Source organism: Herpailurus yagouaroundi, unplaced genomic scaffold (assembly GCF_014898765.1).
Source record: "Herpailurus yagouaroundi ecotype Mexico unplaced genomic scaffold, PumYag 159, whole genome shotgun sequence".
Lineage (NCBI taxonomy): Eukaryota > Metazoa > Chordata > Mammalia > Carnivora > Felidae > Herpailurus > Herpailurus yagouaroundi.
In genome coordinates, this window is record NW_024412400.1 from 18,330,332 (window position 1) to 18,351,870 (window position 21,539).

The 21,539-nt window shown below is 44.0% G+C and overlaps 1 protein-coding gene across 6 annotated transcripts in view; it reads left to right on the plus strand.

The window, feature by feature from the left end:
* THRB (thyroid hormone receptor beta) overlaps window positions 1–21,539 on the plus strand; it is a 391,410-nt gene that overhangs the window by 359,896 nt on the left and 9,975 nt on the right. For all 6 annotated transcript variants that reach the window (XM_040480053.1, XM_040480052.1, XM_040480056.1 and 3 more), the window contains 3 exons: window positions 1,062–1,267; window positions 11,369–11,515; window positions 18,954–19,212. In XM_040480053.1, coding sequence (XP_040335987.1) covers window positions 1,062–1,267; window positions 11,369–11,515; window positions 18,954–19,212 — 612 coding nt within the window. The remainder of the gene's footprint in view (window positions 1–1,061; window positions 1,268–11,368; window positions 11,516–18,953; window positions 19,213–21,539) is intronic.

The following is a 21,539-nucleotide window of genomic DNA, read 5'->3' on the forward strand; positions in this document are numbered from 1 at the left end:
CAAATGGTAAAAGTCATGGCTAGATTTACTGACCACATGTAGTGCATTATCACACTGAACACCCTCTGAAGTGGGAATTATTGAGCCTGTTTTATACAGGAAGAAATGAAAAAGCTCCAAGAGCCTGAGCAACTCGCCAGAAGTCACACAGCTAGAATGTGGTAGCCTCAGGATTCAGACCCAGCTCTTTCTAGATTCCAAAGCCTGGGCTCTTTAACCACCATTGAGGATAGACCAGGTAGAGACTAGAGCAAAGTGAGTACCTGTGCAGCCTCAGATAGGTTGAGCCACATTTCAATTAGCACTTAAGAGAGCTAACAAAGAGGGGTGCCTGGGTGGCTCAGTCAGTTAAGCATCTGACCTTGGCTCAGGCCATGAATGATCTCACAGCCTGTGGGTTTGAGCCCTGCGTCGGGCTTCTGTGCTGACAGCTCAAAGCCTGGAGCCTGCTTTGGACTCTGTCTCCCTCTCTTTCTGCCTCTCCCCTGCTCACACTCTGTCTTTCTCTCCTTCAAAAACAAATAAACACTAAAAAAAATATTTTTAAGAAAGCCCTATTTATCATCTGAGGAAGGGGATCATTAGCCTCCTGTTTACTGCTCCAGAACTTTTCTTTAATCGGAAGTTCTTTTTACTGAGAGCCATTTGAGGCAAAGAAAGGAGGAACAGAGAGACCCTAAGAGTGAATTCAGATAAATGGCTAGACGGACTTACCTGTGAAGCCGTGAATAGAACAGATTTTACCTCCCTCTGCTTCATTCTTATTTAGGCTCACCTTCTGTGGAGTTGGGATGCCCAGTGTCCAACTCCCCCCAGAGCTTTTTTTTGAAAAGCTGGCCAGCCCTTGGGAGTTCGGCCCTAGGTCTCGGGTCAGAGACAAGCTAGTTGATGGCAGTTTGCTGCTGGGGGGAGAAAATACCCCAGCATGACCCACTCTGCAGGACCCGCTAAGCCATCTGTGCATGAGCGGTCCCTGCCCCTGAGGCTCCTGGGTGCACACGCAGTCTGCCATGTGTCTGGGAGTGTCCGTGTGTTTTGTCTCATCTTTCCTCCTCTCCCAGTGGTACTGGATGACAGCAAGAGGCTGGCGAAGAGGAAACTGATTGAGGAGAACCGGGAGAAGAGACGACGGGAAGAGCTGCAGAAATCCATCGGGCACAAGCCAGAGCCCACAGACGAGGAGTGGGAGCTCATCAAAACTGTCACGGAAGCCCACGTGGCCACCAACGCCCAAGGCAGCCACTGGAAGCAGAAACGGAAATTCCTGGTAAGGCTCCCCCACACAGCTAAATATCAGCCGCGTGCTTGGCGTTTTCTACTCAACTCAGTCCTCATCATGGGATGCTGGTGCTATTACTCCCAGTTTACCGATAGGGAAACTGCAGTTCCAAGAAGTCAAGTGACTTGCAGAGTCAGAACTGGAACCCAGGTCTGTCTGAGAACAAAGGTCGTTCCTATGATCGATGGCTTGTGAGTCACTAAATTCTAAAGCAGTTTCTTAGTGCACATCATCTGTTTGCTTTTGCTGGTAATAAGGCCAGCCTTGAATCAACTCGTCAGTAACCATTCTTTACCTGCCGGCTTTCCCTTTTTATGCCCATTTCTTCTCTCAGATGCCCATGTAATACAGTTAGTCCCCTAAACTCACCCTTTAGAATATCCCCTTTAGGATAACCCCTAGAATGAAGTGTCCTATATCTCAAATATATGTGTATGGCAGTAGAAGTCAAGATGTTTAGCCTAAAATAAAAGAACTCAAGTCCAGGAAGAGAAAGGGAATGGGGGTAGGGAGAGGGTTTGGCAGTGGGGATAGAGAGAGAACACAGGCATTTCCAGACCCTTGGAAGATCAGTGTTTGATGTTTTTATAAAAACTAACCATTGTGAAAGTCCTTCTCATTCATTTCTCCTTTGGGCCTCAAAATGCTTTGGGTTGGGCTAGAATTACTATCCCCATTTTAGAGATGTGCAAACCAAGCCAAAGGCCTTATTTGGTTCACCCAAGATCACACTACTAGGAAGTGGCAGCCAGGCCCAGAAGTCCAGGCTGTCCACCCACCTCACCAAATGGACTGCCCCCACCACCACCATTAGCTGGTGTTTGACCATCTCAGAGTCTGACCTTGCCCTTAATTTATAATGTGAACCCTTTATGAGCACCTCACTGAGCCCGGCAGCAGATATTCGGTGGGTCTATTTGTATCTCCAGGTTATATTAGCATTCCTTCCCATCTGAACAAGAAGGTATAGTGTATAATAGTCCTCATACCTCAACATCACCATTATAAGGAGACAGTCTTTTTCATGAAAACAGTATAAAAATAACTTAAAAGAAAAATCTTACCCATAAGCTACCTGCCCTCAATTACTTTCAATGTTGTCATGAGCAGGTTCTCACATACTCTGTTGATGGCATCCATGAACAGTAATGTTAGCAAACACTTAGATGGCTCTTACCAAGTGCCAGGTACGATTCTGACTGCTTGCTCTACATTAACCTATGCCAACCATGTAGGTAAATGTGGGTACAATCTCCATTTTCCCAAGCAGAGAACTGAGGCAGAAAAATTAAAAGGAAACTTACAAAGCTCCTTTTAAGGTAAGTAGTGGTGATGGATACTGCCCAGCTCCAGGATCCATGCTCTTAATCACCACACTGTACAACTTGGTCACCTATCCAAACCCAAAGAGCCTTTGAAAGAGACATGTCTTTGGAGGGTCCACCTCTTGGTGCGTTGATCTTAAATCCTCAGGACTACTCTGGTATATCTGCCAGGAATGAGAAAATATGAATTCTGGATAGAGAGATCAATTCTAATCCAATATATTTAGGGCATTACAAGAGATAGTCCTGCCTACTCCAGTCCTAAATCTGTCATCTCCCCAAACGTGTCAGCCATAAAAGGAGATTGTGAAAACCACTTCCAGGCCTGATTTCAGAGTAGTGACTAAGTAAATTTAGTGGAAGATTTGGGGCACATCTGGACTTCTGGGGAATTTTGCATTTCAATTTTCTCTACTCCAAAAAGAGAATGAATACCAGCCTAATTAAACCGTTTCCATGGTCACTAGGGCGCTTTTTCCAGACTCTAAAGATCTGTTCTTTTACTTTAAAAAACATTTATTGAGCAGCTACTGTGTGCCAGGAAGTGAATAAGTCAGCTCTATTCTGATGGAGGGAGAAAGACAGTAAGGATTAACCAAAAAGATAAATGCAGGTGGTGGTATGTGCATTGAGGGAAATAAGCATCCTGATGGGACAGAGTGATTGAGAATTGGAAGTGGAGGGAGACTTCACTTCTCTCAACAGGGTGACCAGAAAGATCTCTCCGAGGAGGTCACACAGCTGCATCTGAAAGCCAAGAAACAAACTGTAGGGGCACCTGGGTGGCTCAGTCAGTTAAGTGTCTGATTTGGGCTCAGGTCATGATCTCACGGTTGGTGAGTTTGAGTCCCTCGTCAGGTTCCCTGCTGTCAGCGTGGAGCCCACTTTGGATCCTCTGTCTCCCCTTCTCTCTGCCCCTCTCTCATGCTCTCTCTCTCCAAAATAAACATTAAAAAAAGAAACAAACAAACTCTGTAGGGTAAAATACACTCAGATCTCTTCATGTCTCATGGTCTCTTTAGCAAAGATGGCATGATTGCTAATGATTAAAACCAGTGAGGTCTGCACTTTTAGCTCAAAGGCTCCTTATGCTTTTCATCAGTCTACAGAAGGAACCAAAGAAAGTATGGCACAAAATGATTTGCCATTAGTTTTTTGTCAGGGCCATGAGGTTATCCAGGAACAAGAGTTTTCTTCAGGAAGTTAACATTTGCAGAGCAACTGTTTTACCCAACAATCTCCCTCCTGCTGTGGAGCTGACATGAAATGTATATTTTGTAGATCCTTGTTCTGTTCAAGAAATTGCCCCTCTTGGTCCAAATATGAAGAACTGCTTCTCTAGGCCTTTTTTTTTTTTTTTTTTTTTCACAACGGTGCTGGGGTAGATCAGAACACCTCCACAGTCCCATTTGTCTCTACAATGAGCTTCATTTCTATCATCCAATCCTCTTCTGTGCCTGGGATCACCCCCACATCTCCTCAGCGGAAGGACCACATTCTATTCAGGACTGTGACTTCAGTGTCTATCACACGTGTGGTTGAGATGTATGGTAGCTTTTCTTAAAGATGGCTGCCATTAGAGTCTTTCTTGACTATATATACAGCTCATTCTCTCCCATGGAGATGTGGAGTCCATTCTTCTCTCTCACTGAATAGGGGCTGGTGTGTGATTCCTTTAAGCAACGGTATTTAGGGGCACCTGGGTGGCTCAGTCAGTTAAGCGTCCAACTCTTGGTTTTGGCTCAGGTCATGATCTCATGGTTTTGTGAGTTCGAGCCCTGCATCGGGCTCCATGCTGATGGTGCACAGCCTGCTTGGGATTATCTCTCTCTCCCTCTCTCTTTGTCCCTCCCCCACTTGTGCTGTCTCTGTCTCTCTCAAAATAAATAAATAAACTGAAAAAAAATATATATATATATATATGTATATATATATATATATATATTTTTTTTTTTTTTTAAAGGGGGCAACAGATTTTAGCACAGTGACTTTTAAGGCCAAATCCAGTGCCAAACCAGACACCAGAAACATGAGTAAAAAAGCCAGTAGATGACACCAGCCTCTGCTGCCATCTGAGGACAACTGTATGAGGGACCCCAAGTGAGAACCACCCAGCTGAGCCCATCAACTTTGAGCATCAGTAAAAATTTGTTGTTTTAAGCCAGTAAGTTTTAGGGTAGTTTGTTACACAGCGTAGATAACCAGAACAGAACTCAATAAATATTTGTTAAACAGAATGTACAGTTCCACTGGCCCATCCTCAGAGACAGAACAGTTAAGCCCTGTGTCTCAGCCAGTTTACATATTTACACATACCTCTTGCAGAAGAGTGCCTCCAATTGAGTATTTATGCTCAGGAAAAAAAATTTCACTGAGTGGTAAATTATTCCTGCAAGGACATTACGAATCCTTCATTAAAGACATTAAATGATATCCATGTCTGAATAGGCTTCTACATATTAGGATTTATGTCTTCTGTGTGGCTGATGGCCTTTATTCTGCTTACAACACTGCTACATACACTATTTCACTTATTTGTATGTGATGATGGCCCATCTTATTTTGAAAAAGAATTTGAGACTATTAAATGCTATATAGTAATATATCATAAGGGACTAAAAATTATATGTTGTCATAAAAGCTGGAAGTATTCATTTATCTGGAGCAGGAAAGTAATTTATTCCCAAAAAAAACCTTCTTCATCATTTTTTACCCTGACACCAGGACTCAAGTCAGAAATAGAGACTGGTGGTTTGACCTGGGTTTCAAATCTATATTTATGTCTGTGAAAATGACAGTCACTGGCAAATAAGAAACTTTTTAAATAGCCATGCATATTTTCATAATAATTCAAAGCCATTCTTTAAAACTACTTCCAAAAGCATTTAAATCATAATTTTCTGGTTTTCTCCAATCCACTTAAATCCCGAATGGTACAAAAGTGCCCAAAGTAATAACCCTTCGGGTGTGATGACAATAACGATGAAATATAGAAGTGCACTGCGTGGGGGCACCTGGGAGACTCAGTTGAGCATCCAACTTTGGCTCTGGTCATGATCTCGCGGTTCGTGAGTTCAAGCCCTACATCAGGCTCGCTGCTGTCAACACAGAGCCCACTTCAGATCCTCTGTTCCCCTCTCTCTCTGCTTCTCCCTCTGCTTGTGCTCTCTCTCTCTCTCAAAAATAAATAAACATTAAAAAAAAAAGTGCACTGAAAAGGGAACAAGGGGCATCTTATGACAAACAAGGGAAGTAGTGTCTCTCCACCAAGGGTAATTCACTTCTACACCTCCCAAGAGTGGGAAGACACTTGGTTTGGAGCAAACCCCATACCAGCAACAATATTTTCTGTTGACATTGTGTTATTATTCTGCTCCCTTCATTCACATGCGAAGATGTGACTCTGGATGGATTTTCCACACAAGTATAAAGTGTGACCATCAGAACCAGGGCAGGCCTGCCCTATTTTTCCCTGGCAGAGCTACTCTCTGATTTCACACATGCTTGACTGGGAAAGCCTCAGAAAAGTGGCCTAAGCGGAAGGGTCAGGCAGGATGAGTGATTTGGCCACGTGTGGTCTGTGTAGACAGGTCATAAGACAAGAGCACTCAAGTCAGAAAGGCTTCTGTCACACCTGAGATTATGATAACTACATCAGAAGAAGGCAGGGTTGTCTAGTCATGTGCATGGAGATTGGAACCAGACAGCCTGAGTTCAGTGCTTGCCTCTGTCGCTTTATATGTATACGGTTGTTGCTTTTTAATTATGTGACTTCGGGCAAGTTACTTCACCTCTATGGCTCAAGTGACTTTACACCACATGGTATAAAAGTTATAGATATAAGTGCTTGGCATATCATAAACAACCACATTAGTGATGCCTGTGTGCATTATCCCTACCACCCCCATCTTCACATCCCATCCCTGCTCATCCCAGGAAAATGGAGAGCCTGTAGTAATATCTCAAAGCCCAGGGACCTTTAATCACCATTTGTCTGGGTCTTCCCGCCCCTCCTTACAAAGGTGCAAGAGACACGCTGTGATCAGCAGAGAAAGGGGAGAGTCCTGTCTGGCCCCATCCCACTCTGCATGTGCCAGAGAGTTTGCAGGTTCAAGCCAAGAAGTCCTCAGCTCTGGCCAGCCATTGCAAAGAGGTCAACTGGCAGCATCTGCCACTCACCTGAACAATACTGATGAACAGTCCAAGCAGAAAGGCACTTAGTCTCCATTTGGGCATCACCAGCCTGCTCTAGCACTGAGCTAGTTGAAGCTCACCCCTGCAAACCCCTGAATCTCTCTCTTTGGGCCCCCCACCTCCTCCACTGCCCAAGAAGAGACACTCTGGATTCCTCATTGTCTCACACCCCACATCCAGTCCATCAGAAATCCCTGTGTCCGGCTCCCAGAAGAGGTTGGAGTTCTTCTGCTTCTCTGCATCTCTACTGCTGCCCTGTAGTCCAACCCACTTCATCTCCTACCCAAAAGGCTGTTGCTGCCAGCCCATTTCTTCCTCTGGCTTCCCTTATCCCTATTCTGCACCATAACCCAAACTCTCATCCCACTGCACCCCTACTTGAAGCCTTTCAGTGGAGCTGCACTACACAACCCTGTCTCCTCCCTACAGCCCACAAGACCCAGCATCACAGGACCCTTACCTGCCTCTGTCCTTCATCTCGTGCAATCTCTGGGCTCTGAGCACACAGGGCTCCTTCCTGGCCTTGGGACTTGGCACTGGTTTTCCTTTTGCCTTAAATGCTCTTCCCCTGGATCTGTGGAGGGCTGTCTTCCAGTTAAAGTTCACACATCACTTCTCACCCTGGGCTGCCCATCTGCTTCCTGACCCCTACATACCATCATGTCACCTTCCGTCTAATCACAGACAGAAATTCTTCTGTGAGAGTACTGTTTTTGTTTATTGCCTGTCTTCCCTCAATTACAGTGAAAGTTCCTTAAGGATGCATTGTTTACTGATGTAACTTAGCATCTAGAACTAGGCCTGGCTGCACAGTTGAACGAGTATAAACCTACATTTATTCACTCAACCAACCAACAAGCATTCTGTCCTCCATCTTTTAGCCCAATGCTTTCCACAAAGTAGACAAAGATACTTAAGGGCTTATGCCCCCCACCCAAGAAATCCATATCTTAGCTGTGAGCCTATATAACTGCAATATAATAGTAATAAATGCCTAAATGCCACATGAGTGATGTACATGAGCTACCGTATGTGTTCCAGTGAGGAAGGCATCATTTCACACAGGTGATCTGGGAAGACTTTAAGGAGAAAATAGAATTTGAGTGGGGTGGGATTTGGAATTGGCCAAGATAAGATGGAAGCAGGGACTTCAGAGAAAGTACAAGTCAGAGGAAAGGCAGCTCCAAACCACAGCAGTGCAAAGCCACCTGGGGAGCAGATGGCGAGAGGTGGGCTCAGCTGGCACAGGAGGTCCATGAGGGCAGGCGAGGAGGAAGAAAGTCAGGAGAACTGGCAACAACCCTATGAGCAAGCTAAGGCAGTGTGTGCCACACGGGCAAAAACCAGGCTTTGCCCACAGCCTACGCTGGTGAAGCTGCAAGCCCGAGGCTTATCATCAGTACCTGAGTTTGCTCTCAGTGCAGACATGTGTGTGCTTGTGAGCAAATGTAACTCACGTCATGGATTACAAGGCTACCAGCTATATTAACATATCTGATTAGATACAGCTGATGTCGAATATTTGTACTCCTGTTTTTAACATCTCCCAAATATTGCAGCAAATGATCTGTTGTCCATATGGGTGAAAAACCTTTAGGGATGTCACAGACAAATTTACATTGCTCAACCTTAATTTTTCGTACCTGATGGGTGAACTCAGGTCAATTCATAGACTATGTCTGTCTGTCTGTCTATTTATCTATCCATCTATCCATGTATATTTTCCGGTATCCAAGATCCATTATGGGGATAACCCTTGATAATAATAAAAAGCTTTTACTTTGTATATGAGTTTACTTCTAGCAATTGTATTTTCCATTAAATACCCAAAGACTTAGAAATACATTTTTTTTTCCTACCCTGATATTTATTTTTCAACAGAAAAGCTTGTGAGGTGGTTACATTTGGGGGGTTAATTTTAATTAAAATTGCTGTATTTTCTTGCATAATTTCCCCCCTTTTTTTCAAACCTTTAGAGGTATCACAGGCATGATTCAAATACCCCGTGAACTCACAGATTAAATGGAAATTTTTAACATCAGTATTGACTCACACCTTTCAAAGGACACTGAATGCCATTCAATAAAATCAGATTAGATCTATCATGTTCAATGACAAGACATTTGGAATCAACCAGGCCAAACTATTAAAAATATTAACATATTTTTATTGTTATTTCTAAAAAACTTCACCCTATGTGTGTGTATGTGTATAAAACGCCCTTTCTTTTTTCATGTGTGACCATGTCCCTCTTATCAGTCGATCTTCATGACAGAGTCATAAGACAGACAGACAAAGCAGGTGAGATGAGCCTCATTTCTGGGGTGGGAGAAATTATAAAGACCGACGAGGTGAAGAATACGAGGAACAGCAGTGCCCAAATGTGCCATTTCCCTTAGCTCAGTCTACGTGAGAAACACAGAGAGAGAGAAAGAGAGAGAGAAGCTGTACGTGTGGTTATTCCATCAATTCTGTCTGCATCCAGAAAGCCAGCAGAACAGTAACCTCCCATGGGCTCCCCATGCCAACAGTTGCCCCAAAACATCATCACTGACTGTGATAACATGACAGACTAGGTCCCTTTCCCACCCACTTGCTGCCTGCAAAGCAAACCACCCTCCCCCCAAAAAAGTAAAATAAAATAAACAGAGAACCTACTGGATAACCCAAAAAGGGTCAATGCTGCCAGAGTTTGCTATGTAATAAATTTTAAAATCCTTCCCTAGGCTGTAACCACAGCTCCTACCACACCCCTGGAGGGCCTGGGCTGCTCCTGTTGACCCTTGTGCCCTGGAAACAAGTCAGTAAAAGAATCATCCTTTGCTTTTCTTTGTGCTAAAAATTAGATGTGAGCAATGACTGGGGACGTGTGAAAAGAAAATGGTAACTGGATTACTCTGAGCTGGATGCAGTTACTGCCAGCCCAGTGGTTCTCAAAGTGTGGTCCCAGACCAGCACCATTGCTCCAGGAAGTTGCTAGAAATTCAGGTTGTTCCCAGACTCTACCCCTGATCTACTGCATCAGAAACTCTGGACACAGGAGCCCAACCCAATGATTCTGATACAGGGATGTTTGGGGACCACAGCGGTAGGTAGGCCACAGTCTTGTCACAAGTGATGTGCCCCCACCACTCTGCAAGTGAGGGATTCAGCTTTGCTTGACTCACTCATAGTGCCCGTTCCTCCTGCCCACCTCTGCCCACTGTCTCACACCTCCCAACCTTGGGTGACTGGTTCTAGTCTGTTCACTGTGGCTCTAGACAGAGATGGTCGTGGGGCAGGCGTGAATCTCTAATCCCTTTGATGACCTTCACAACTTCCAGGAAGGCAGTGGGAAAGCCTAGTAAGGGGAATATTAAGAGTGGTAGAACTTTGCCCCCTGGTGTCAAAAGTGTACAGGTTATTAAAACTTCAAAGTAGGGGGTAGATGTGGGGCTCCTGGCAGATTGGTGTGTGGAGTCTGGGTGACCGATATCCCAGTCCTGGCCTCGGGGGATTGTTCTTAACCTCCTTGAGCCCTTTGTTTGCTCATCTGCCAATCAGGATTGTGTAAGGACTGCTTGAGATAATGTGCTCCCTCAAAGGGGCTGGCTTGCTTGGCCACAGATAAATAGTGGTCATGATTATCACAACAAGAGAAGACAACAGAGAGGACTATTACTGGCAGGAAACACAGGTGACACGAGCAGATACATGAGACCGTGATGGTCTTTGAGCGCCCTGCTAAGGAGCTAGGGGGTGCCAATGGACAACTGGGTGGCTAACACAAGCACAACCACCTGGGAGGCTTGCTAAAATGCTGATTCTGCACCATTAGGTCTGGGGAGGGGGGGTTTCTAACAAGTGTCCAGGTGACACCCAACCTGCCACACCACCCTTTGACTAGCAAGGCTATGGATTGTTCTTGGGCAAGTCAATGACACAGAAGTGCTCCAGAGACACTAGACACTGGCAAATGACCCATTCTGCCCAAAAGTTTGCCAAGTTTACACAATTCAGTTCCTGTAGGCGACTTAGAGGTCCTTCCCCTCAGCCCACTGAGACCTCCTCCCTACTGGAGTCTGTAGAGCAGACAGGAACCTTGAGCCCCAGCAGCTGGGTCAAAAGCAAGAATGGATCCACAGGGTGCTACCTGCCAGGACATCCCATCTCATCCCATCCCATTCATCACAGTCTACACACGCCAGAATGTTCAGTGCTCTGAAAATGCTACCCCAGAGCCCCAAGCACATATGTCACCAGGCATCCTTTGAGCATTCAGAAGCAGAACCCAAATTCCTGTTGTTTCTCTCTGGCTCCCTTCTTCTCTCACTTGTTTTCTCTCTCTTTATTTCTGCGGCAACAATCCTGTCAACATTATCACTGGCGGCTATCAAAGCAATGGCCAACACCTATATCTTTGCTCAGAGAACTGAACCATGTGAAACTGCATAGTTTGTTAATAAGCAAAGTGAAAACTAGAAATTGTAGAGTATATCCACTCAGAAGAGATTTTCTGCCACACGAGAACTATGATAAATAAAGATCCTCCAGGTTTTTCATTTAAATCTTTCTTGTTTCTCCTCCTTAGCCAGAAGATATTGGACAAGCACCAATAGTAAATGCCCCAGAAGGTGGAAAGGTTGACTTGGAAGCCTTCAGCCATTTTACAAAAATCATCACACCAGCAATTACCAGAGTGGTGGATTTTGCCAAAAAGTTGCCTATGTTTTGTGAGGTGAGGAAACTGTTTTTCCTTCTGCATTATTTTTTGTTATAGTTCCATCAATTTCCAGGAATACTGAGTATTATTTATAATTTAATATTAATTAGTAGGGACTTAGGTCACGTGAAAGCAATGTCAGTACAAAATGAAAATGCACTCTGTTTCATTTTTTATTTCCCTACCTTCTCTATTCAGTCATCATTCATTAGCTTGTCCACATGAGGCTGAAGATTCTCTCCTTCCACTGACTCCAGGCATAGGGAAATAGGACAGCAATAACTTCTATTCATTCAGCACCTATGATGTCCCAGTTACCATGCCCAAGTCTGCCCACATTACATCCAAACCTTGTAACAGATTTGCAGGGTAGCTTTAATTAAGCCCATTTTATGATTGGGGAAAACTAAGATCAAAGAGATGACATGAAGTTATGCAAACAGCGATGGCTTGAGTCAAAGTCGATATGCTTTCCATTACACATCACAGCAAAAACAGTTGTGTGGTTGTTTCCTCCTCAACAACAAGGAGCTCCCTCACAGAGCAAGGATCTTAATAACTCCTTGAGTCTCCTCCCTTTTCCTATAATCTCACCCTTTCTTGCCCCATGTTCAGGGCACCCTGAAGAGCACACCCAACAGAGCTCACAGGCTTTCCCTTTTGTGCACCTCATCTTTAGCAGTCTTACTATGTGGTACCTGGGGGCATGGGACCTGCAGTCAGCTGAATGGGCGAGAATCCTACATAAGTTATTTGGTGTCTTCAACTCTTGCTTATCTCATCTTTACAATGGGAATCATAATAGTATTTACCTCTCAGAGCTGTTGCAAGGTTTAAATGGGATCATATACATAAAGTGTTTGGATAGTGCCTGGTCCTAAGTATATCCATAAATTTTAGCTGTTAATGCTGCTGCTACTTCCTCTATCACATTACCATCCTGTCTCTAGCCTTCCTTTTTTAAATCAAGTGGAAAATTTTGCCCTTTGAAAACCCCCATCAGGTGCCAATCTATTGCTCTTCCCACCTCCAAAGGGACCCAGAGAGATATCAAATAGAGAAGTCCACATACTGCTGTGAGTCTCTGGGGTAAGCTACCCAAGTGATAAGTGAATCTGGCCTCACCTAGAAAGAAGCCGTCTCCTCGCCTGGAATGATTCCATCATGCCTTGGCTTCCAGCTCATTTGTGCCTTTGAGTTTGCAATAGTGGGAGCCCAGCTGGAGACCTCAGACGCTGATGTGGATGCTTCTCATTGCCTATTTTGAGCCTCCACAAGAGCCATATCTAGAAGGACAGAGCAGTGGGCTTCAGGAGGCAGGTATCTGATCCCCAGACTTAGCTGAGGAAGAGTGCGTGCCTCCCTCTTCTCCCTCCCCTTTATCCCCCTACTGTGATGGGGCCAGGGTACCTGACATGCTGGCTGGTAGCCCTGCAGTGGGAGCTATTCATACTCCGAGGAGCTGGTGAGTCCTAGAGAAGGGATTTTGACTTGTGTCTGTATTGGTATGGAGCTTTCCACGTCTCTGACCATCTTTTTAAAAAATTAGTTATTAAAGTTTAGAAGGTTATTAACAATAACATATTCAAGACATTGATTCATAATAACACCACTTAAAGATAAGCTGCTGCCATTCTGGAGCCTATTTGAGTCTTTTTTCAGTTGTGTGTGTGTGTGTGTGTGTGTGTGTGTGTGTGTACATGTACCCACATATATATGAAGTATGAAACATATTTATCTTTATCTACCTTATTTTACTTCCTACTTATGAAACTATTTTTTTACTTTTTGTTAAAGAGTAAAAGGCACATATAAAGGTGCAGCCCAATGAATTTTCACATACTCAACACACCCATGTAATTAACACTGAAATAAAGAAACAGAACGTTATAGGGGCACCTGGGTGGCTCAGTCGGGTAAGCGTCCAACTTCAGCTCAGGTCATGATCTCGCAGTTCATAAGTTCAAGCCCCGCATCGGGCTGTGTGCTCACAGCTCAGAGCCTGGAGTCTGCTTCAGATTCTGTGTCTCCCTCTCTCTCTACCCCTCCCCTGCTCGCACTCTGCGTCTCTCTCAAAAATAAATAAACATTAAAAAAAAGAAAAAAGAAAAAAAAAAGAAAGAAATGTTGCCATCACCCTGTTAAACCAAACGTTTTACCCTCAGCCACAGAACACATCATTTAAGTGTTTTTTCACAGACGAAGTTTTAATGACCACAAACTACAGAAGAGATCTACAGAATTTAGGTCACCTGTTTTGACTGATCTTCAGCTCATTTCCCATTCTTCACTGATATAAACATTCTACAATAAGCATCCCGGTGTCTATGCCCCGCTCACTGCACTGTTTCCTAAGGGCAAATCTTAGAAGTAGAGTCTAAGGAGTAGGGTATATACACCTTTTAAGGCTTGTGATATGTGTTGCCAAACTGCTCTCAAGAAGGGTGTAGAGCTGTTCCAAGGCTGCTGGGTTCCTCTGACTCTGCACGTCATCTTTCTGTTTCGTTCATGGGGTTGAGTTTGTTTTCCTTTCTTGGTCCTCTCTCTCTCTCTGGGCTGTGTCCTTTGTCCCCCATCCTAGGTGTGTGAAGAAAAACCCTACTGAGTACACTACCCCTACAACTCGAGCTAGCTTGTTAGTCACATGTTCCCTTTTGAATACCCTCCAAAAATGTTTCTTAGGAAAATGTAAAACTGACGTACACCAACCATGGAGAGATATTTCAGTTAAAGAAAAAGGGGAAGAAGCCATCTCCACCACTAGTAACAAACACACTTGTGTCCATGGCAAGAGTGAGGGGTCCACATGGAACTTTTCAAGCACAGCTGTGGCAAGCTTCTCCAAGTTCCTTCAGAAGCTTAATCCTGCTTCAAAGTCACGATTCCATCTCTCCTCCAACCCTGATTTGTAGTCTCCAAATTGCAAAAAAAAAAAAAAAATGGTCGGGAGGGGCTACTTTAACAGCCGACACACATCTGTTTCTGGTGTTGGTGGCCTCCTGAGGACTTTTAGCCCTTTCTCATTCTCTTTAGAACCCCAAAGAAGGAAATGAACTGTGTGGGCCCGTTAGCTTCCTGTGGAGTGGGCTGGAGATCCCAGGTGGTCTGGAGAGCCAGAGCTTTCCTGCCAGAGGCATTTTGGTGCATGTGCTGTTCAAATTGTGCGCACAGTAATGCTGTGCTAAGATCCGTGCCAATACACCAGCAAGGTTGATGGACACCCAGGGCTTCAAAAGATCTAAAATCATTGCTGACAAAGCTGCCAAAACACACATTAAGAATCACTTCTGAGGGTCCTGCGTGGCTAAGTCTGTTAAACATCCGACTCTTGATTTTGGCCCAGGTCATGATCTCAGCGTTCGTGGGATCAAGCCCTGCACTGGGCTCTGAGTTGACAATATGGAGCCTGCTTGGGATTTTCTCTCCTCTCTCTCTGCCCCTCCCCTACTCACAATCTTTCTCTCTCTCTCTAAATAAATAAATAAATAAACATAGAAAAGAATTACTTCTGGAATGCAGGGCACGGACATCTTTGCCAATCAGCCCGAGTGCTGCTCTCCTAAGGTGACAGAGAGTCTGTGGGAATGCCCCTGCAACTCTGCCTGCCATGCCCTCTTGCAGCTGCCTCTCAATGAAAGTATTGGGGCAGGCGACTGCCCCACATGTTGCCCACATGTTGAAACAAATCTTACCATCATCCTACAAACCCTTCTTTTTTTTGAGAGAGAGAGAGCACGCAAGAGCACAAGCGGGGAAGGGACAGAGGCAGACAGACAGACAGAATCTTAAGCAGACTCCACACCCAGCAAAGAGCCCAACACAGGGCTCTCGATCTCACAACCCTGAGATCATGACCTAAGCCAAATTCAAGAGTCGGACACTTAACAGACTCAGCCACCCAGGCGCCCAACCTACAGACGTTTCTAAAAGGAAAAGGCATCTGGCCTAGTTTCTAAACCGTTGGTTGATTCTTAACAAATACTTATTCAACTTTTATTTAAATCTGAACCAATTAACAGGAAGTTATAAAAAGAAATCTACTTCATCTAGATTCAGACTTGGCTACAAAGACGCGGCCTGCCCAAGTTTGCATTCTTTATGACAGATTAAAAAAATAAATGGTTTGATCTGATCAGCAATTTCTCTTTGCCATTCTATGCCAGTGGTTCTCAAGAGCAGGGTCCCTGAACCAGCAGCATGAGCATCCTCTGGGAGCTTGGAGAATGCAGAAACTTGGAGGGTGGAACCAGCAATGTATTTAACAAGCCCTCAGGTGACCCTGATGAGGCTGACATTTCCCATGGGCATTAAAGCCAGCCTGTGCCCACTTGGACCAATTCTCCATCTTACTGGTGGAGGATCTATCCAAGCTCAGGGTTTCCCATTGCCTACCATGATCTTGGGCCTGGAATACAAATTAGAACCTAAATAAAAGTAAATCACAGATGGGGCGCCTGGGTGGCGCAGTCGGTTAAGCGTCCGACTTCAGCCAGGTCACGATCTCGCGGTCCGTGAGTTCGAGCCCCGCGTCGGGCTCTGGGCTGATGGCTCAGAGCCTGGAGCCTGTTTCCGATTCTGTGTCTCCCTCTCTCTCTGCCCCTCCCCCGTTCATGCTCTGTCTCTCTCTGTCCCAAAAATAAAAAATAAAAAATAAATTTAAAAAAAAAATAAAAAAATAAAAAAAAGTAAATCACAGTCATTTTTTTTTAAATTTTTTTTTAATGTTTATTTATTTTTGAGACAGAGAGAGACAGAGCATGAACGAGGGAGGGTCAGAGAGAGAGGGAGACACAGAATCTGAAGCAGGCTCCAGGCTCTGAGCTGTCAGCACAGAGCCTGACGCAGGGCCCGAACTCACGGACTGTGAGATCATGACCTGAACCGAAGTCGGCCGCTTAACCGACTGAGCCACCCAGGCGCCCCCAGTCATTTTTTTTTAATGAGTGGAAGGAGAGAATTCCCATGTATATATATTCCAGAACCAAATATGAAATGACTTTTATTCTGTAGAAAAAGCTAAGTAATTTGAAGTTAAATGGTAAGGTGGCTGGGCTGACTTAGCGAAAAATATGAAATGCCCAACATTTTAAATATAATTCAGTAGTATTACCTTCAGTTTTATGTAACAACCTAAATTGAACTAGTCAAGTGTTGCCAAGAGTATTGCCCCAAAAGAGTTTGTACCTGATTTAATGAAAAAATAAAAATTATGTGTGATTTACACATTCATTGCTTATGATAGCTTAGTCATATCCCAAGTATTTCGAAAGAGTGTGTTCTCTTCTTTCTTTGCACTGGATTCTGAAAGATCTAGCTTCAAGTCCTAGCCTCACCCACAAAATACTCATGTGACCCCTTAGCATGTTACTCAACCTCTCGGTGCCTGGATTTCCACTTTTATGAATGAAATTGAAATTAGAATATTCACTTCGCGGTATTGCTGTGACGATTGAATAAGATGACACCTGTAAATCTTAGCATGATGCCCAGTGCATCAAAAATATCCATTAACTAATAGCCTTTCAAGCTATTTTGATGGTGGCTTTTAATTCAACATTCTCTCCTGCCAGAAAGTAAAATTCTGATTTTTTGTTATTTTGCTAACAAAGTTCTTTTTCTTTTTAAGTTTGTTATAAATGCTATCACATCATCACAAATCCTAATTAACAAGACAACCAAATATGCTTAAAATGAGATTACAGAACTGGCAGGGAACTCCAGTGTGCGGAGTAACTCCAGTGCCTGAGGTACTGAGAATACAACCCTGGGAGCCATGAGGTCTGAATTCTAGTTCCACCTCTACCCCTAATTCACTGGGTGACTTTGGGCAAAACTTTTTTGTTTTTCAATATATGAAGTTTATTGTCAAATTGGTTTCCATACAACACCCAGTGCTCATCCCAAAAGGTGGCCTCCTGAGTACTCATCACCCACCCTCACCTCCCTCCCACCCCCCATCAGCCCTCAGTTTGTTCTCAGTCTTTAAGAGTCTCTTATGCTTTGGCTCTCTCCCACTCTAACCTTTATTTTTTATTTTTTTTCCTTCCCCTCCCCCATGGGTTTCTGTTAAGTTTCTCAGGATCCACATAAGAATGAAACAATATGCTATCTGTCTTTCTCTGTATGGCTTATTTCACTTAGCATAACACTCTCCAGTTCCTTCCATGTTGCTGCAAAGGGCCATATTTCATTCTTTCTCATTGCCATATAGTATTCCATTGTGTATATAAACCACAATTTCTTTACCCATTCATCAGTTGATGGACATTTAGGCTCTTTCCATAATTTGGTTATTGTTGAGAGTGCTGCTATAAACATTGAGGTACAAGTGCCCCTATGCATCAGTACTCCTGTATCCCTTGGGTAAATTCCTAGCAGTGCTATTGCTGGGTCATAGGGTAGGTGTATTTTTAATTCTTTGAGGAACCTCCACACTGTTTTCCAGAGTAGCTGCACCAATTTGCATTCCCACCAACAGTGCAAGAGGGTTCCCGTTTCTCCACATCTTCTCCAGCATCTATAGTCTCCTGATTTGTTCATTGTGGCCACTCTGACTGGCGTGAGGTGATATCTGAGTGTGGTTTTGATTTGTATTTCCCTGATGAGGAGCGACATTGAGCATCTTTTCATGTGCCTGTTGGCCATCCGGATGTCTTCTTTAGAGAAGTGTCTATTCGTGTCTTCTGCCCATTTCTTCACTGGGTTACTTGTTTTTCGGGTGTGGAGTTTGGTGAGCTCTTTATAGATTTTGGATACTAGCCCTTTGTCCGATATGTCATTTGCAAATATCTTTTCCCATTCCGTTGGTTGCCTTTCAGTTTTGTTGGTTGCTTCCTTTGCTGTGCAGAAGCTTTTTATCTTCATGAGGTCCCATTAGTTCATTTTTGCTTTTAATTCCCTTGCCTTTGGGGATGTGTCAAGTAAGAAATTGGGCAAAGCTTTTACATCTCTGGGCCTTAGGGGTAACATGCATCTATAAGGAACCTTTTCCTTTTGTGCCTCTTGAGAGACCTACAAGGAGCAAACTTGCTTCAAAAATCAAATCCAGCTAAAGAGTAGAGTCTGCTGTTGGCTTGTTAGAACTATGAGAAAATTAGGTAAGTTTAACATAAACCGTGTTCTCAAGCAGTTATCAGTTGGTGTTACGATACAAACCTCCAGAGTAAGGGATTATGAGCACAATCTCACACATGACCGTAATCCCAGTTAGAGATCTATATCCATCACAAAAGAAATGCAAACTACTGAGGTTAAAGTTGGTGACCAATTTGGAGTGTGAAGAATGGTTGTTGAAAGTCTGCAGCCAAGTAGGAAGGGAAAAGCCATAACCTCAAAGAGTGCAGGAGCGACATTGATCGCAGGATGTTGTCCCTGTTGCTATTAAAATACTGCATGTTATTCCTTACTGACATTTGTGCACTTGTTCTTGCTGACGTGGGCTGGTTTTTTTCAGCTGCCATGTGAAGACCAGATAATCCTCCTCAAAGGCTGCTGCATGGAGATCATGTCCCTTCGCGCTGCTGTGCGCTATGACCCAGAAAGTGAGACTTTAACCTTGAATGGGGAAATGGCAGTGACGCGGGGCCAGCTGAAGAATGGGGGTCTTGGGGTGGTGTCAGACGCCATCTTTGACCTGGGCATGTCACTGTCTTCTTTCAACCTGGATGACACAGAAGTAGCTCTCCTTCAGGCTGTCCTCCTGATGTCTTCAGGTGAGTACTCCCAGACTCATTATTGGGCAACAAAAGAGCTTTTGCTTATCTGGTGCTAATTCAAATCACTTGATGAGTTTCCAGTCCATGCCCGCCCCCCCCCCCCCCGTCCCCACCGCTGCTTTAGCTGCAAAATCATAGCTTATTCTCTTTCAGCAATTAGGGATTTGCCAATGAACTGGGAACTGAAGGAGGGTGTCAGGTATCTGATGCTTCCTGCAATCTCCCAGCATAGTAGAAGGACCCAAATGAGTCCTTTTAAAGACTCTATGAGATGATCCACCTTCAACAGACACTACCCAGCCTGACCTATGGTAGTTGGCCAACTCTGCCTCCTTCTGGTTTATTACACAGGGTATGGGTATGAGTGACTACACCATTCTGTATTAAGTTCTGGTTGAGGAAAATTTGTTTATGGCTTAGCTACAGCTTAAGTTTATTGCTATATAGCATATTACCCAAAAATTTAGTGGCTTAAAGCATCCAAGATGGCAGAGGTTGGGGCTGAGACATCAAACACAGCTGTAGGCCTCCATGCATCCTCTCCACTGGCAGGCTAGCTGAACTCCTACATGGCTAGAAGATTCCAAGGAGAGCTCCAAGCACACGAAAGGAGAAACTGCAGACATCTTAAGTCCCAGGTTTAAGTCATATAGCATCACTTCTGCCGCATTCTGTGGTCCAAACAAGGCCCAGCACCAGTCCAGAGTCAAGAGCCCACCTCTAGATGGGAGGAACGGCAAAGAATCTACAACCAGCTCTAACCTGCCTAGAGCTCATGATCAAGGCCTCAGACTCCTTCCACAAAGAGTAGATGATAATGCTGAGACTTTTTTTTTTCTTCAGAGATCATGTCATAATATATAAGAAATGCAAAATACATCAAACTCTTCAAAGGAAGCTAGTCTTTAAATAGAAGGTAGTTTCAGAGGCACCCTGTGCATTTTCAGAGCATCCTCAGTTAAGCTGAGGGTCACTCTGCACGACAGCTGTCAGCTTAACTTATCCATATCTCCCTCTGGACTGTTTATTTCTTGAAGACAGAAATATGTCTAATTACAATTAGGCCAGTGTTCAGAATCTGAAAAATGTTTATGGGATAAATGACTAAATAGATGGGTAAATTATCAGTCACAAGTACCATGAGAACCCTTAGAGTCCATGCTTCCTAGTTAACTCAGTAGAATTCCTTTTTTCTTTTTTGAAGCTCATCTTGAAATTTATTTGCTACAAAAAATTTAGGTATGGCAGACTTTTTTTAAAAAAATCTTTTTATTATGGAAAATCTCAAACATAAACATAAGTATAGAATAGCATAATGGGGGCACCTGGGTGGCTCAGTAGGTTAAGCATCCAACTCTTGACTTTGGCTGCAGTCATGATCTCACAGTTCATTGGATTGAGCCCCGCATCAGGATTCCCAAGCCCCTCTTGGGATTCTCTGTCTCCTTCTCTCTCTGCCTCTCTCTCTCTCAAATAAATAAATAAACATTAAAAAAAAAAAAAAAAACAAGAAAAGAATAGCATAACGAACCCTGCTGTATGCTGTAGTGGACAAGCTCTAGGGTGCCCCCCATGACCCCCACCTTCTGATGTTTACACCCTTGTACAATCCCCTCCCACTGAGTGCGCGCAGAACCTGTGACTTGCTTCAACAGAATGCAATGAATTCACTGTCACCTCCATGCAATTCGGTTACATTATGTTATAAAAGATTCCCTCTGGCTAACAGGCTTGCCCTAGAGACTCTCCTTGCTGCCTAGATGAAGTAAGCTGCCATGCTGGGAAAGCTCACATGACAGGGACCTGCTTGTGGCCTCTCGGAGCTGAGGGAAGTCTCTAGTCAACAGCCAGTGAGAAGCCCAGGCCCTTTGTCCTAAAGAAATAAAATGGATGGGGCACCTGGGTGTCTCAGTCAGTTAAGCATCCGACTCTTGATTTTGACTCATGATCTCGAGGTTTGTGAGTCGAGCCCCACACTGAACTCCATACTGACAGTTCAGAGCCTGCTTGGGATTCTTTCTCTCTCCCTCTCTCTCTTTCCCTCCCCCACTTGCTCGCAGATGCTCCCTCTCTCTCTCTCTCTCTCTCTCTCTCTCTCTCCCTCCCTCTCTCTCTCAAAAAAAGTCAACAAAAAAAAATTTTTTTAAAGAAAGAAAATGGGTAACCCCTTTCCTTTGGGTTTCAGTGTCCCTTAAAATAAGGAAATTGAACTAAAGTGGGAATTATATTCTGGAGGGGGATTCAAGGTAATTGTTAGTGAAATTGTAGTGGTACAAAGAATTTTAAATAACATTGAGCCACATAGTGAGAAAGCTATTTCTTTT